Source organism: Haliaeetus albicilla, chromosome 23, assembly GCF_947461875.1.
Source record: "Haliaeetus albicilla chromosome 23, bHalAlb1.1, whole genome shotgun sequence".
Taxonomy (NCBI): domain Eukaryota; kingdom Metazoa; phylum Chordata; class Aves; order Accipitriformes; family Accipitridae; genus Haliaeetus; species Haliaeetus albicilla.
This window is the reverse complement of record NC_091505.1, coordinates 17,773,723-17,790,572: the sequence shown is the minus strand read 5'-3', so window position 1 is coordinate 17,790,572 and position 16,850 is coordinate 17,773,723. Positions and strand designations below refer to the sequence as shown.

Below are 16,850 nucleotides of genomic sequence, written 5' to 3'. Positions count from 1 at the left end.
TCTTGCTCCTCCTTTGGCACAGGTTTCTGGTGCAAATGGTTTGAACGATTGAGCCTCCTGGGGAGAAGGGGCTGCTGTTCGGGTCTACCCGGGCAGCACAAGTATCTGCTTTCCACAGGACAGGGGTGTAACAGGCCGAGGGTGTCCAGCTACAGCTGTTGTGCTCCCTTCAGAAAGGGTTAATATGTTGGTACAATGCAAACTGTGAGGCTTGTCTTCAAATTTTTGAATTGGTTTGCATTAATGAAGTCTGCAATTAGTTATTAATCAGTATAGTACTCTATCTGTGGGTACTTAAATATTTTAAATAAATTTTTTTTAATTCGCGTCAGTTCTTTTAAAAGACCTTCATTCAGTGCCATCTAGTGGTTTTCACGGTGTAATCCAGATAGCATTACATAAAACCAAATTTGATTGTTCAAGTATGAATTTAGAAGTATTTTTATTTAGAGGATGAAGAAGAACACTCTTTAGGTTTTGCAAAATTTAACCTAGAGCTATAAACCCCAGGTATTAAAACAGTGCACATGTTTTAAATAAAATTTAGCTGAATAGCCCCATCGAAGCTGGCAGTGGCTGGTTGCCAGTGGCAAAGCAATCTTTCCACTCAGAAATGAAAATGATACTCAGTACAGAAGTTTTCTGGAAATGAGTATTCCAGGAACAAATATATCTCTACTGTCATACAGACTGGAATGATATTAAAATCAAAGACACAATCCTGAGCTTGTGAAGCTCTGTAGGGAGAAGCCAACATCAGCTAACTGGCTAACCAGCCAGTCAGATGAAATTGCTGAGGATATAAATATAGACTTCTAGCAACCTTTGGCTGTTACACAAAGAACATCCAGCCTAGTTAATGACATCTTTCATGCTTCAAGAATTTTCTCTTGGCAGGGCTATTACAATAGTTGTCCAAAGATAGTTTTGTGATCACTTATGAACTGGCGGCTTAGGAGACGTTTGTATTAGCTCTCAAATAGGTTGGGTTTTGGTGAGGAGCATGAGAGGCTTAACATAAACTGCACTTACTTATAAAAATCGGAATTGGATATATGTTTGGAAGTAAGATAATCATAGCCTTAAACATTGTAAGAACGATACAATTTAAGTCTTAAAGTGCTTATTTGATTTTGGCAGAGTTTTTTACATCATAACCTGAGTAAATGTAGCGAAGTCTGAGCCTACACAGTACAGATTTCCCTAGTGTGCAGATCTGCCTACAGCAAGTAATTGGGGCACTGTCCTAGGGAGTAGGAGATCCAAATTTAATCTCAATCTGATGGAAGTGAGAGCATGCTTGTGTGCAGCAGGGTTAGTGCATGGTAAATCTGGTCTGCGCACTTTAATGTAATGTGCTAAGAGGACAAACTACCTCAAATTCCCTCACACATTCAGCAGATAACAGCATGCGTGATGGCAGCTACTGCAGCACTGCTTCTTACCATGTCGCCACCATCTGTTCTCTTCCACTACCGTAAAGACAGCCCAGTAAGCCAGCTCAGGGAGCTGATTCAGCTGGAAACTCATCATTTTGGGGGTCAAGACAGCTTTCCTCTCAATCACGTCCTTGAAACGGTGTAACTCATGGCTGCAGAAGCACTGCTGCTGCAAGCTGCACGGTTGAGGGATGGTGCGAAGAGCTTGAGTGTTACACAGCTCATGTTAGTCTACGCTGTCAGGAAATGATGTTTTAAATCCTGACAAAATATCTCAAAGTAAATATCAAAAGGAGGCATTAGCATGATGGTTTTGTATCTGTGTCTGACTCTTCTGTGTGATAAAAGGCAATCTTGGTTCATCAGAGCTGATTGTTGGTCTAGAGATACCACCTCCTAAAAGTACCGAAATCTTGGTTTTCGTAAAGTGGTGTTTTGCTGTCTGTTAGAGGGGAACCAGCAATTAACTAACTAATACTTAATTAGGTAAAGAGTTAACACTCTTTTCTTAAGATGCTTTGTTATTTTAAATCAAGGAGGCAGTAACTAGTGATTAAGCACAGAGAGATTGCTCCTCTTTGGGCTTACCATGGTGCTGGAGCCTGTAGCTGTTACACCGACTAGTGAGAGTGAAAAGGAGTCTTCACGGTGCGAAAAATGACAAGACCAGATCCAGATGTGCTAAAATTTCAATATCCTTTCCTATGCTGACAAAGGAAATTCCACAAAACAGCTCACCTTGCACTGAGGGGACCATCTGTGGCAGAGCCCATAACTAAACGCTGATTAGAGCCTGTATTTATTTTTTTAAGTACCACTGAGTGAGATGTGTAAGTGCTGTAGCTGTGTGTAACTTTAGCTTATTCTTTAATTGTAATATTCATAGCAGAAACACATGAGTGTCAGTGGGCAGCCCATATTTAACTATGTAAAATAAAATGATACTTTCTATGAAAACAGGACAGTGAGCTTTAAAATGTCTATAATTTCATAACTGACTTTAATATTCTGTGCCTTTTGCTGGAGACGCAGTCTGTTACACTATATCCATGCTTTGACATGGTTTTGTTCATTTTTGTGGATTTTTTTTTTTTAAACTAAACCAGCATCTCATAGTGACAGCACAAATTAGAGTGCCAATACTAAACCTGTTGCTACTGCAAACATTAATTGTTACACTTATATGTATTAAAGCTGTTAATGTGTACATCTTGTTCACAAAACAAACTATTAAAAAAGTACATCCTAGAAATCGTATTTACTTACTCAATAAGATTCCACATGAATAAGACCTTTTGATGCAGTCTTGCCTTTCAGTATTTTGTGCCTTGTTTCTACCTATTCTTTCATTGTGTATATAAATAGTAAACCCCTAATTATTTATGCCAGCTCTTTGCTAAATAACGTTCAATATTTCTATAAATAGACATTATTCTTATAGAATTACACTTGTAAGACCTAGGGGTGAAAGAACTGGGTTTTGGAACACAGAAAAGATTGCAAAGGAAACAACCCTTTTCCCCTAAATCCAGTTACGGTAATGTGGAGACATTTTATGGATAATTATATTGGGGGAATAGATGGAATGAATAATACCAGATTGTTTAGATAAAAATAAATGTTGACCAATATATCACTCCAATACAACATGTCATGAAGATTTGAAAGTACAGAATTATAAAACCATAAAGTACACAGAATATTTAAATTATGGCTTGAAATATTACCAGTCTTTAACAAAAACATGTGCAGCATATAGTAAAAACATCAATTTTGTAACAGGATATATTAGCAATAGATAGACCATCCAGTGAGAGGAGTAGTTACACAAGCAAAAAGCAGCTGCATGCAAAGCAAGGAAAATGGTGAATTAGGAAACTGGTTTTTAAGGGCTACTCTGAGGTGTAGCCAAGGATTTTGCAGTGGGAAACATGGTCTCCAACAGAGATAAATTGTGAAGTCCAGGAATATGTGGCAGATATGTTTTCCAAAGGCTTTAATAAGCTACAATAAAGAATGATGTAAGAAGCTGCAATGTTAGTTGATTTTTCTTTTGTTTAGAATTCCCTATAGTAAGATCCAGGAAGATAAAAGTAGACTCATAAGTGTGTAGGCTTAGTAATTTATTTCAGTCTCACCCTGCAGATCCATTAAGAAAAAAGAGAAGGGGAAAACATCAGTGCAATATGTTTGTTATATTTGTACATAGCTCACTACCAGGGAATGTGTTATATTAAGACAAAGAGAGTAAAATAAGGTCTCTGGAGTCTGCTTTGCCATAAATTGTATTTCTGTGCTGTTATATTGCCATTTATTTCAATGGTTCTATCCTGGTGTACAATTGGTACAACAAAAGGAAGAATCCATTTGAAAATTAGTGCTTATAGCCTTGCAGCATGTAACATGAAGAGTGCAGTAAAATAAGGCCAGGCCTGATGGGATTAAAATGGCCTATCATTAAACTGGTTTAAGATGATGACAGAGGTTGTATTCCAATGCCCTTGGGATTTATAGTTTAGTTTTATTATTCTGATTAGGGCACTCAACAGAGAGAGACTGCAAATAGATTTTGCATCTTTTAATGAACTCAAATAATGGTGCATGGATGGATGGGTTTCCATCCATGTGTTGTTACGGGCTCTGTGTAGCTGGAGAGGTGTTGTATCTTCAAGGGTTAGTTAAAATTCAAACTTCTGTGACTGACAGCACTATTTTGTTTAATTTATATAGTTGCAGCCTCTCTTCTGTACTTTTAATGCACAAATTCTTTTTTGAGATAGAAGTCCCTTGGTTTAAGCAATGGAAAATCTATTATGTTTTTTATCACCAATTCCCACAATATAAAATTTTGGTTCAGGGTGCACGAAATTCATAAAAATAAGTGTCATTCAACGTTTTTGTAATGTGGGGTAGGAAGACTTGCCTCCTGTATTTCTTTATGGGAAGACAGTCTCTGCCAGCAGTGCTGCTGAGCTTTTTAGGGATGCACAGGCTGCCCATGATAGGCTGTCACTGACTTGCCTCTGCATGCAACGTTATAAAATCAGTGGATTTGAGATTAGAAGGCCTATCTCATAAAGACAGTCTATCCTAATATTGAAAAGGGATACTACTTGAATAACGTCAAGAATAGAAAATGAGTACAGTAGAAAAATCCAGCTCTCCCAGCATGCTTGAAAATGTGCAGACCACTGAGATATGACCACGTACACTACAGCAGGAGTAGATCTGTGGAGGTAAATTGTTAGTCTGACCCCCCCTCACTGTACACCTTTGGGGGCTTTACTTCAGATTTGCTCTAGTCTGGTTCCATGGACTGGACTCACAGTTTCATCTGAGAGAAATCCAGGTTGAGCACTGAAGACCACTCTGGGAGACAGAGTGCAGGAGTGGAGTAAGGCAAGAGCGGGCATTTGAGCAGTTTGCTTCAAAAGTGCCCTGTAAATCCAAACCAGAACTCAGATCCACCGCAATTTCTTGATGTTAAATCGCTATAGTAAAGAACTCTGCACTGTTGATAGATCGCAAAAACTTTTACAAGTGTGTTTCAAGATGATTATAGCTTTTTAAGAGAGATGATCACCTGTTGGTTCCCTTGACTTCCTTAGGAACTGAGAGGAGCATCTCTTTACACAGCAGTCAGCTCTTACCCAGAGTTTCAAAGTAAGTCACTGACAGAGCAAAGGCTAGTGTGGATCTGGCCCATAATGCTTTTTTTTTTCCTACACTGTACTACAAACCTTAGCTTTCTTTCATTGTAGCATGCTTTCTGATGTGCTTACCAATTTTTAACATTCGGGACAAGAAAAGAAATAATTCAAAAATCGGCCTGGTTGATCATGTTATGAAGATATGTGGTTTTGCTTGGTTGCTGTGGATGCAAGTCCTTGACAGACGGAGCTCTCAGTCACAAGTCAAAGAAAAGTCACCAAGAACAAAACCATCCTTACAGCCAATTCTCGCACCAACTCTGCTAACTCCTGTCCTGTCCGGTTCAGGAATTCCAGCTAGGGATGTCTGTTCATGCTTGGGAACATGAACAATGGAAAGTTCAGCTGTTGCAGCTCCTTCTCCCACACAGTTTGATTTCTTTATTGTATATTTAAAAAAATGAGGAACTTCTGATGAAAACTCTTTCACAGACAGGGCAAGGCATGGCACCTCTTTCCAGGATCCCAGTAGTAGTGACTTGATTGCAAAGGCTCAGTTTCTGTCCTTCATCCCAGATGGACTAAACACTTTCCTCTTCTTTTGTGATACTATAATCTGTTAGCAGTGTAACACTGATTTCTGAGCCATGTGTGCTGCCCGTGACTGACAAGGCTCTGGTAGGTGTATTACTGTGGGTAGCACTGGGAGGCTTTGTACGAAATTTTGCCTTGCAGCACGAGACTTGCTTTTTAAAATGTTGCCGGAAACTTTTACTCAGCCAATAAAGAGCAAAAGGATTGATGCAGGAATTGCTGAAGGCCAAGGCACGGGAAAAAATAGTAGCTATCAGATGAAAGGTGGAAGCATCTACAGAAGCATGGTATGTAAAAGAGCGGTATAGGTAGAGGATGTGGTTAGGCAACCAGCAAAAGGCAAACAAAGCAACAAGCACCAGCACTGTTTTTGCAACTCTCTTGCGGGATTCAATCTATGAGAAAATAATGCATATCTGGTATTAATAGCAATTAGTAACACATGTTTACGTAGTTGGTGCTGATTTTCAAAGGGGTCTAAAAGTCTAAATGCATTAGTAACCAAAAAAGCAAAATGGAAAAAAAAAACCAAAACAAGGAACCAACAGAAAAATAAATCTATTTCATAATTTTTCTAACAAAGTATTTCCAGTGCAGAGCACATTCCCTTTCCATTATAAATCATGGGGCAATCTCTTCTAGACTAGGATTTAAAAGTACAATAGTTAATGTGTCAGCTGATATGGATGAGGTCTCAGTTTTTACAATTCAGTGTTTTAACTCCTGAGTTTAATAGGTTCATAATAAAGCAAAACAAACCCCACCCCTCTTTCAGAAAGCATGCACACTCACAATTAAGTTAATGAGTCATGAGCATGTGCTTAAGTGCATAGCTGAATTTGGATTGCCAATATGGGCTGAGTCTATGGAGCTTTTTACTCTATTATCAGGTAAAGGTTTTGCACTCAAGAATGCAGACTTAATCAGCATGATGGATTTTGGAAAATTGGACACTTAGTGCTCGATCATAGCTTACCTGCTTACGGGCATGACCATGTTCTTCCGCTGGCATGTTGGATGTACTTTTATATAAAGTTCTGGCGATAAGAAAATAGTAGACAGAGATGACAGCTAAGGGTACAATATAGAACACTAAGAAGCAAACCAGGGAGTGAGCTTCCTGCAGGATCTTCTCAGATACAGGATAGGGGGCACATGCCTCAAAAGTTAAATTTTTCTCAGGATTGCTGAAAGAATACAAATCTGAAAAAACAGCCTCTGGGATAGCAAATATCATGGAGATGATCCAAACACAGCCAGCTTTACAGCAGGTCTTCAGGAGCGCATCTGAAGTCTGCAGTTCCAAGGGCTTAACAATGGCTCTGTACCTAAAACCAACCAACATCATTGTCAGAATAAATACAGAAAGAATGTAAGCACTGACAATGCAAACTTCTTGAGGATAAAGGCATCTCTGTTTTTGCTAAACTAAGGGTGGTAGAATCATCTTGGAAATGAACAGATACTAGCTCTTTGTAATTAAGATAGAAATGTAAAAGTTAATTTGAAGCATGTATTTTAATGAATTGGCTGGCAGAACTTGTCATTAAAGCCTTCCTAAGTAAAGATGACTTCTACTATTTGGGTTAGGATCAGTAAGGGCAATCATCTCTCCTTTTTTTATGGCACTGCCTAGAAAGGTAAATGAGGGAATTAATAGGCAAAACTGGTAAAGGTATAAACAGGTTAACTATTTTATAAATACGTGAAACCAAGCATGTACACCCCTCCTTTCTTCCATGTTCTTAAGATCCCAGCTGAGTGCAGTGATTTGACTAAAAATAATGCTCCAGTATTCATTCATATTTATAAAACAGGAGCTAACACTGCTGTTGATTCATGGCTGTGATTCTGCAGCATGTGGACTGAGTCAGACATATGAGAAAAATCTGGGTAAGTCTGTAGTTGTGTGAAAATCTGTATGGAAATGGGACATGGAAAAAGGACAAACTGCCACAAAGGTGGATGAAGCAAAGGAAACAATATACCCTGCTCCTAAAGTATCAGTTTCTGGATGATGCAGAAAGAAAAGACCCCTTCCAGGGGGGCACAAGACTGGCATGAAAGGAAAGGAAGTGAAAAAGGATCTGGAGGATACGAGAGCTTAGTTGTACCATTTTGCACAACCTGAGGATCTGGTCTTTTTCTCTTCTAGGCAAATTTAAATAGAAAACTGCAAGCTGGACTGCTATTTATCAAGTAAATACCATTTTTATTGACTTCGAGCTCTTCTAGCATACTGGAACATGATAGTCTGGCATTGCTCACATGACTGATGTTCTGAGCTTTCTCTGTAAGTTTACCATGTAGTTACGCTGTGAAAATGCAGCATGGAATATTTACGTAACAGCTACCATGAAGAATTAAATACAGAAGCAAGTGTCTAAAGCATAGAATCATAGAATAGCTGGGGTTGGAAGCGACTTTTAAAGGTCATCTAGTCCATGATGGATTCTGAATTGATGTCATACAGGACCAAGACCTTGGAGCTATGATAGACAGTTCAGTGAAAACATCAGCTTAGTATTCAGCAGTAGTAAAAAACCCACACCAAACTATTAAAAAAAAAAAAAAGGCAAAATGTTAGGAATTATTAGGGATACAATGGAGAGCAAAAGAGACTGTTGTGCAGTTATCTGTATCTCTTGTTCATGCAACTCTCGAACATCATGTGCTGCTCTGCACACCTTAACTCAAAAAACCCACTATACTAAGGATGGAATATAACATGAATAGCCTGGAGAGATGGATAGGGATCACTGTCTCTTCTGGCACAAGAGCCAGGGCCATCAAATGAAGCCACATGCAAAGCAAAAAAATGAGTTGCTTATGCAACAGGCAGTGAAAGTCATTGCTAAACATGTTCAAGAAGAGGCTGAACAAGGATCTAGAAGAGAAATCCATTGAGCTTATTAAATACACGAACCCCACATCTGCTCAGGAGGTCATCTGAAGGCTTAGGGTATAAGCGTAGTGTTGTATAGTGGTTTTTATTCTTCCTATGTGTCTTTTCTTGTCCTTATACTAGCACTGCTGGAGGCTCGTATTGGCCTACATAGACCCTTGATCTGACCCAGTGTGGCCATTCCTGTGTTGGCTGATTTTTTTGGGAGTACAGTAACAGTAGCATTGCTTAAATTGTGGATACATGAACTACTTGCCGTTACATACAATCCACAATTGCTGGCATACAAGATGAAAATCTTTTTCTCTCTTAATACTAAAATTCATTTTGGGGTTTTCTGCTCCTTGACATGCTCATGAACTGAAATCACATCTTAGTTTTGTTAATTCAGAAAAGAAGTGCATGGAAACTGATTGTTCAGCAGCTCCTAACAGCAGTCAGATGGAAGCACTGATCCCTACTAACAGTGCTGTCATTGTAACCCGAGTTTAATTTCAGGACCTCTGGGCTAAAATATCTCTGAAAAAGATCTAAGAACTGTAAGAGAAAGCACTATAATTGTGTCATGTCACACTAAGCACTTATCAAGCTGAAAATTACTGTAGTATTACAGTAACCATCAAATCATGAGAGTCGTTAACAGACTATTAACAGTCTGTGCTGTGTTTTCTTTTGGCTGTTTACCCCACATGTCAATCTTATACGTTCTAGGATTTTAGAGCCTCACTGAGTGCATAGGACAAAGGATTTCCACTCAGTCATTTTCAGTTTTATTTTTTGTCTTCCCTAACTACTTTAGTGCACCACTAGATAGCACCAATATACTGTCTTTTCCCTTAATTGCCTTAAGCAGTTTCCCTTTTCTGTGCAACTGAGAAAAAAAAGCTGTACTGTACTTCAAGCTAATAAAAGGTGAAAAGACTTAGAGTCTTTCTCACTTCACACCATTATAAAGAACTGCTGCAATTTTTCTAACAGACATTTTAAAATTAAATGGGAGAGTTGCTGATTTGGTTTTTTTTAGTTAATTACAATGTGCCATTTAATATTGTGCAAAATTATAATTTCTGCTTTTTTATTCATTTCTAACTTCACACCTGCAGTCTCTCCTGGCAAATCAGTCACGTCAGACCCACCTGTCAGCACTGAGAACAGTCAGGGTAAACACTGATACTCCAACTGAGGTTAACTGGATAAAAGACAGCAGCTTGCACCCAATTCTTCCAAAGAGCCAGGTATCCACAATATAACGTGTTGCATCTACAGGCACACAAGTTAATAAAAGCAGTAGGTCTCCAAATGCCAGGCTGGTGATGAAGATGTTTGGAACCGTCTGCATTGATTTAATCTTGAAAAAGACTTTGATGAGTATAGCATTTCCAAGGAGACCCACTGAAATGATCACAGCATATGTAACATAAATTGTGCACAGTATTTCTAATCCTGGAAAGGAGTCTTCGGTCCATTTTTCATTTGTAGTTTCATTATCAATGATTGATTTCAGTTCTGTACCATTTGTAGATGCACACAAAGTCTGATTAGCTGAATGCAAGTATACTTGAGACATTTCTTTAACTGTTTCTTCTCCCCAGGCTGGACTTAAATTGATCAAAAAATTGTTTAATATTTAGCTTGCAGCATATCAGCAAGGTCAATAGAAAGGTACAGATTTGTGCCTGAAATTAAGATTCCCGTTGCGCATTAACTACTTTCATCCCCTTCTGGGTCTCAAAACATGCCTAGGAGAAATGCACGCAGATCCTGTTCTGAACTGTGTAGGAGGTGGAGAATTTTTTTATTGGCTTTGCAGCTAGTGGAGCAGAGAGGGAGGAGGAAAAAAGAGAAAAGGAGTTTCTTTAAAGGTATTTGCTGAAATGATGTTTTTTTCTTGGAGGTATCTGACAAGTAAATATTGTGTTGTAATTACTGTAGCATTAGGGTTTGCATATTACCTAGCAAATGTAAATATTTTTCAAAATATTCTGAAAAGGAAATAAAATTAAAATCTGAAATAGTTGTCTCAATAGTACAGGTAAGGATAGAATATAACAATTTAACACAAAACTGTACAGTATACCTTAATGGCAGATAAAGTATTTCAGAGTATAGATAGTATTTGCCGAAAAAGCCATAGAGACAACCTGTGCTTGTCTATGCTCTGATGAGTCTTTCTATCACAGAATTGCAGTGACCTTCCAAAAGACAATATAAAATCAAAATTTATGGCCATAATCCTGCTAACACTTATATTAAAGCTTAGGTTCGTCCCTTGAAACAGTCTCATTGCTATCAAAACCACAACTTACGCTGAAGTTTGAACAGGTTTCTAGATGGTTGCTGTACGGAAGCCTGTTACCTTGCAATAATCCATGTATTTATTGGCTTTGGATGGTACAGCTGATGATTCAAATCTTCTGGGAGAAAAATAACTCTTCATGATGCTATCTCAATCAAACATGTTAGTACTATGGGTTTTCTTATCTTTAGATTAGTCAACAGTCAAATCTTAAACTCTGCTCTGTGATGAACTCCTGATTAACATAAAATAAGGTACGAGGAATGTGACCTATTGAGTTAAATCTCCTGAAATTAGGGAAGCCAAGATCTAATTTCTAAATAGTAGAAGTCGAAAAGATATCAAAGGACTGAGCTTTATGCCTTGAAAATGGAGATGAGTAGCTGGAGTATTTTTTCCTCCAGATTGTTCTTTAGCTGTGACGTTGGAGTGGAGAAGGTAACCTGCTTAAATCACAAAAGCGATCTTATAGCCAAGTCCCTTTACCTTTAGCTGCACACATACAGACACACAAAATCAAGTTTGTTTCATATACTCAGAAAAACTCCTCTAAGTACTATGCATGAAAATTCTAATTTTCCCTCTCCCAATCCCAATCCTTGCAAACGCAACTATGCCATAGATATCAGGTGGTGATAGACCACACGGTAGATCAGATGGAAGTCCAATGCTGTGGCCAGGTGGAAGAAGGAGTCACTAATACAAAAAGGATGCATGGGTTAAAAATTCCAATTATGTTTTTTGAAAGTGCTTTTAGAAGAGAAGTTCTTGTCACGATTAACCACAATATAGCCTTTTATGCAGGCACAGTATGTAGGTTGCTCACAGATTTAGGTGCCTTTGAGGATGCCCGATTATGTTGTCCACCCACACTGGTGTAGTACTGTGCATTATATTTAATGTAGAGTTCAGCAACTGTAGCAGATTGTGACAGCTTAATGTCAGATAGTTACATAAAATGTTTAGATTTCCTGTATAGAAGTAGGGTATCGCCAAATATTGGGAACTAATTGCTCTCCATCAAGTGTTGAATACTCAAGGGTGGCATCTGAATGAAAAACATCAGGTGTTTAGCTGAAACTGGAATTTAGCTGAAAGAAGCTTGTTACTTGCCTTGAATTGCACTAGTTGATGCATCAAAGTTCAGCTAGCAGCCTAGATCCCAACCTCTTACAGTCCCAGAGCTTTCAGAGCCATCTGAGAGATCCGGGCTGACAACGTGAAATCTGAGGATCGGTTTATTCTCTCACTTGACCATTTCGTATGGCAGAACAGAGGACCTGAACTTATACCAGTCTGTGCAAAAGATAATCCAGAGGACTGAAGACTCTTGAACTATGAGATGCTCCCAAGAGCTGGTTTGGGGGATGATTCAGGTGTGAAGGGAAAGGTGACAGACCTCCCAACCCATATTTAAACCTCTTGAGGACACCAACATATGCCACAGGTGAAAGCAACCCCAGAAAGTGGCAAGGGCTTAAAATTCTGTTTACTTCTGGTACTTCATGTGCTGTTTATTCCAAACTGGACCTGAATTCATATATCTGAACCTGAGTGCTCAGTCTGATGCTTCACACTTTAGAAGCCCGCATTACCTGGAAACACAGACACATTTTCCCTGCTCTCTCTCTAATAGGGCACGGTACATATGTCTAACCTAGCTCACAGCAGCGTATAATTCTACTTGGTTTTCTCTTTCTAGTGAGAGATTGTATTTTTCCCAGTTTTCTGCCTCCTTGGGGGAATCTGGCAGAAGGAAGCTCCTTCGTTTCTCATAATTCTTCTTACGGCCCTTGTATTACTGCAGGTTTTAGCTAGTCAGCCAGGTTCTCTCTTTATGGAGTGTAAGATATTAGTTGAACTTTAGGAGGTGAAAAATATTATTTTGAAAAAGCACACAAAATAACATTCTCTAGACCCAACAAAAGCCTGAAGGACAGATAGTAAACATCAAATATGCAATTTGTTTATGATGGTAGAATTTCAGTGTTTCTGTTCATTAATTTTGTGTGCTTTTCATTAGTGTCATGGGTAGAAACCAGGCAGGAGACAACACACCGTGTTTTTAACACAGATTCTGGTAGCTTTCAGTTGTGCAAATCCAGCTGAAAAGGAAGAGAATGGCGTAATTATTCCAAACAATAAACAACTCTAAGGCGTTATTTTAGAGCTCTGTCTTCTGGTGCAAAGAGAAAAGCAATTTGGGTAATTCTGGCTATTGTTTGAAGTACCAGGCTTCACAGAAAATGAATGTTCCTTTTGAACTCCATCCTGAAAAAAAGCCCCAAAACTAGTAAAATACCCAAAAGTATATCATTTAGCTGTATTTTTAATGCAAATTTTCTGTTTTAATGCAGTGTGACTGCTGACTTAAGTCATTTCCATGTGCTGCATAGTGTCACCCACTCAGAAAAATCTCTTTCAGAACCATTTGCTCTGCACCAAACTAAAATATGGAGAAAACAGCAAAAATCTTAACTGCCATTAAAGGAATTGATTTTCCAAAATTGTAATTATTTTGTGTAGCATATTTTTGTTATTTCAGTATACATTGGTCATGCTGCATTAATCATTATTTATACAAATATGTCAAAATGCTTTGTAGGTAGAGTGGTAGAAATACAAAACTGATAACACACTGAACTACAGCTGTATTAGCCAGCCTGGGTTTTTTAGGATTATTTTAACTCACTTTCTTAGGTCATTATTTGTATCATTTCTGCACAAAACTATTTAGTTGTCTTAATTCTTCTTTTATGTCTCAAACTCATTTTCGACCCTTGCTTTGATTGTCTCTCCTAGCAATTTTGCCATCTGTTTATTGCTGGCTGATGTATCTTTCTGTCTCTCCACTGAGCGAACTGACGTTTATGTTCTTCGGGTGTTAACGGCAGAGAGATACCGAACAGCTTGTCTATCCTAGTCCTGAATTTTGGTAGACTCTGTTGTGGCATCCTCTCTTATAAAAGGCTTTTCTTAGATTAGGATCTCTTCTACAGATGAGCCTGATTGCTATCCACGTGCCCAGACTGTTCAGCACAGAGCAGGACTCTGCCATTGGGTCACCACAGGCACATTCCTCTTATTCCTCCCTGGAGGTATAAAACTGATTGAAGTCTAATAGTCTGCCCAGATCAATGTAAATCTTTCCCTTCCCGCAAATCTCAGTAGCCTTCCTTTTAGGTCATCTTCTTTTGACATAAAGATGAAGGAAGGCTTTTTCTCCTCCATCAAGAAGTCCTAACCTGGAGTCCTTTAACAACTCTAGCTTATAAGTTAGACTCTGCAGTTATAACTAGAATGATATTATCTGAAATATCTTTTTCTTCCTAGTGTTTTCTGAACTGGCTTTGCCACCTTTGTGTTGGGAAAAGGAGTCCCTGCTCTACAGACAACATTCTCGGGGATGGATACCTGTAATTGCCTTGGTTCTGACTTGCATCTGTGTTGCAGCTTTAGTGTCTTCTCTTTAAACTGAAATTGCCAATAGCATGTCAAATAATGGCAAGAGGGCACAAAGAGTATCATGACTCACGTCGATAGTAAGAATGAAGCTTTTATCTGACAGCCATTTCATGGGCTGTATGACTTGTGTAACTGTTCCCAATCCATTCTAGTGTTCAGGCAGGCAAGTATTAAATGGGAAGGGCTGAATGCACACGTGGAGCGAGCGACGATGTCAGAGACAGCAGTCCATGTTTAGAGCAAATTACTAACACATCCAGGGCTGTTTCCAGTTCCTACTGCGAGAATGGGAATGAGTCATTTCCGTGCACTACATCTGAGTCTCTTCCGAAACAGAGAGAACATCACCTCCCCATCTCACCAGGCATCCATTTCGGAGCTACAAGTGTCAGGCAATGGGGAGGAAGGTTGCATAAGGCTCTGCCCGCACTGGATTTCTTCACTTGAGAGCACAAGAGCTTGGTTTCAGTGTCTGTCAATCTGATGTTTTTCACCACTAAGTGGGAACATCTTCTCTACCCTGTATTTTGATTTTTTACCATTGCCCAGTGTCCTCAGCAGTTGGAGACAAAACAACTACTGAGCTATTAAAAGGGAAAATATCTTTTTAGGATTCTTTAATGACAATTTCCTTGGCTGTGTCACATTCATAGCAGAGTGTAACCATTCATTTTCAATGACTACTCATTTAGGAGAAAAATGCATTAGTTTATCACTGGTTTTATCTCCCTGTCACCTGTATGGAGTTGATTCTACACCAAGGGCAGAGGGAGCTGTGCAGGCACTGAGACTTAGGGCATCAAATCCTGCAATAATGTTTGATTGGAACTGCATCCCTGTTTTCTGGAACTGAAGATGAGCTATCGAGTTACACTTTCAAATACCACAAGACTTACCAGCATGTCTAGGAGCAAAAATAACACAATCCCAGCCCTCAGTGTTACGAAGGTGAGACAGAAGGTCAGTTCAGATGAGCTGTCAGGAGCAGCATTCAGTGATACAGCAACAAGAGGGATATCTAAATCCAGACTAGCCTCCTTTTCCAAGAGTTTCCTCCGCCGGTTTCAGTATGGGAATGGCCAGTGAAATACTGGTGTCATTTCTCAGAAAAGAGAGAAAAATAAACACTGCAATGTATCCTTGAATTTCTTCTGTTACAGGAACAATCAGGAAATGAAGTAATATAGCAAGCATAATTCTTTTGGGCATCCTTGAAACTCTCAATGATACATTTAATTTAGAACCATTAGAGTGCCATTACATGCTAAATACTTTCTGACACCTAAAAGCATAGAGTATTGTGCATTAAGACTTAACAGTGATCTTGCACAATAGGTAATTATCTTCCCAGTATTTTGATTTTTAATCTCAAGTCATTTCCCATAATGACATTTCTTTCGTTGTCCCAATAATAACTGCCTGCTAAATTTAGAAAGAATTATACATCTTGGGCATAAGTATTGCTAACCTGTATTGCTAACCACTATTGTAGATTCATAAACTGTCAGAAGAAAACGTAAACAAGCTGTAGTGACCTTTAACTGTCATTCTATGTAATATTGTATTGGCTTTGTGTGGCAAGGTTTGGGGCGGGGGGGCGGGTTACAGGGGTGGCTTCTGTGAGAAGCTGCTGGAAGCTTCCCCTGTGTCCGACAGAGCCAATACCAACCGGCTCTAAGACGGACCTGCTGCCGGCCAAGGCCGAGCCCATCAGTGATAGTGGTAGCGCCTCTGGGAGAACGTTTTTAAGAAGGAAAAAAGTTGCTGGGACAGACAGAAACGGCAGCCGGAGAGAGGAGTGAGAACATGTAAGAGAAACAGCCCTGCAGACCCCCAGGTCAGTGCAGAAGGAGGGGAAGGAGATGCTCCAGGCACCAGAGCAGAGATTCCCCTGCAGCCCGTGGGGAAGACCATGGTGAGGCAGGCTGTCCCCCTGCAGCCCAGGGAGGTCCACGGGGGAGCAGATCTCCACCTGCAGCCCGGGGAGGACCCCACGCCGGAGCAGGTGGGTTCCTGAAGGAGGCCATGATCCCGTGGGAAGCCCGCACTGGAGCAGGCTCCTGGCAGGACCTGCAGCCCCGTGGAGAGAGGAGCCCACGCTGGAGCCGGTTTTCTGGCAGGACTTGTGACCCCGTGGGGGACCCACGCTGGAGCAGTGTGCCCCTGAAGGACTGCACGCCGTGGAAGGGACCCACGTTGGAGCACTTTGTGAAAAACTGCAGCCCATGGGAAGGACCCACGTTGGAGAAGTTCATGGAGGACTGTCTCCCATGGGAGGGACCCCACGCTGGAGCAGGGGAAGAGTGTGATGAGTCCTGCCCCTGAGGAGGATGAAGTGGCAGAAATAATGTGTGATGAACTGACCGTAAACCCCATTCCCCATCTCCCTGTGCCGCTGGCGGGGGGTTGGTAGAGAATCCGGGAGTGAAGTTGTGCCCGGGAGGAAGGGAGGGGTGGAGGGAAGGTGTTCTGAGATTTGGGTTTATTTCTCATTACCCTAC

General features: G+C 40.0%; 1 protein-coding gene across 1 annotated transcript; it reads right to left on the bottom strand.

Annotated features, from left to right (window-relative positions):
- Positions 1-425: 425 nt before the first annotated feature.
- Positions 426-10,340, bottom strand: BRS3 (bombesin receptor subtype 3). The gene is made up of 3 exons (XM_009927190.2): positions 9,725-10,340; positions 6,660-7,011; positions 426-6,078 (listed from the first exon to the last, which is right to left on the bottom strand). The coding sequence occupies exons 1-3, from the start codon at positions 10,153-10,155 to the stop codon at positions 5,671-5,673; spliced, it is 1,191 nt and encodes a 396-aa protein (XP_009925492.1). The 5' UTR covers positions 10,156-10,340; the 3' UTR covers positions 426-5,670.
- Between the last annotated feature and the right edge of the window lie 6,510 nt (positions 10,341-16,850).

Excerpts from the sequence above, each read along its gene's own strand:
- BRS3 (XM_009927190.2), bottom strand. The coding sequence starts at position 10,155 with ATGTCTCAAGTATACTTGCATTCAGCTAATCAGACTTTGTGTGCATCT. Across the intron at positions 7,012-9,724 it reads ACTGTTCTCAGTGCTGACAG|GTACAGAGCCATTGTTAAGC; the intron begins GTGGGTCTGACG and ends GGTTGGTTTTAG. Across the intron at positions 6,079-6,659 it reads ATGGTCATGCCCGTAAGCAG|ATTGAATCCCGCAAGAGAGT; the intron begins GTAAGCTATGAT and ends ATTTTCTCATAG.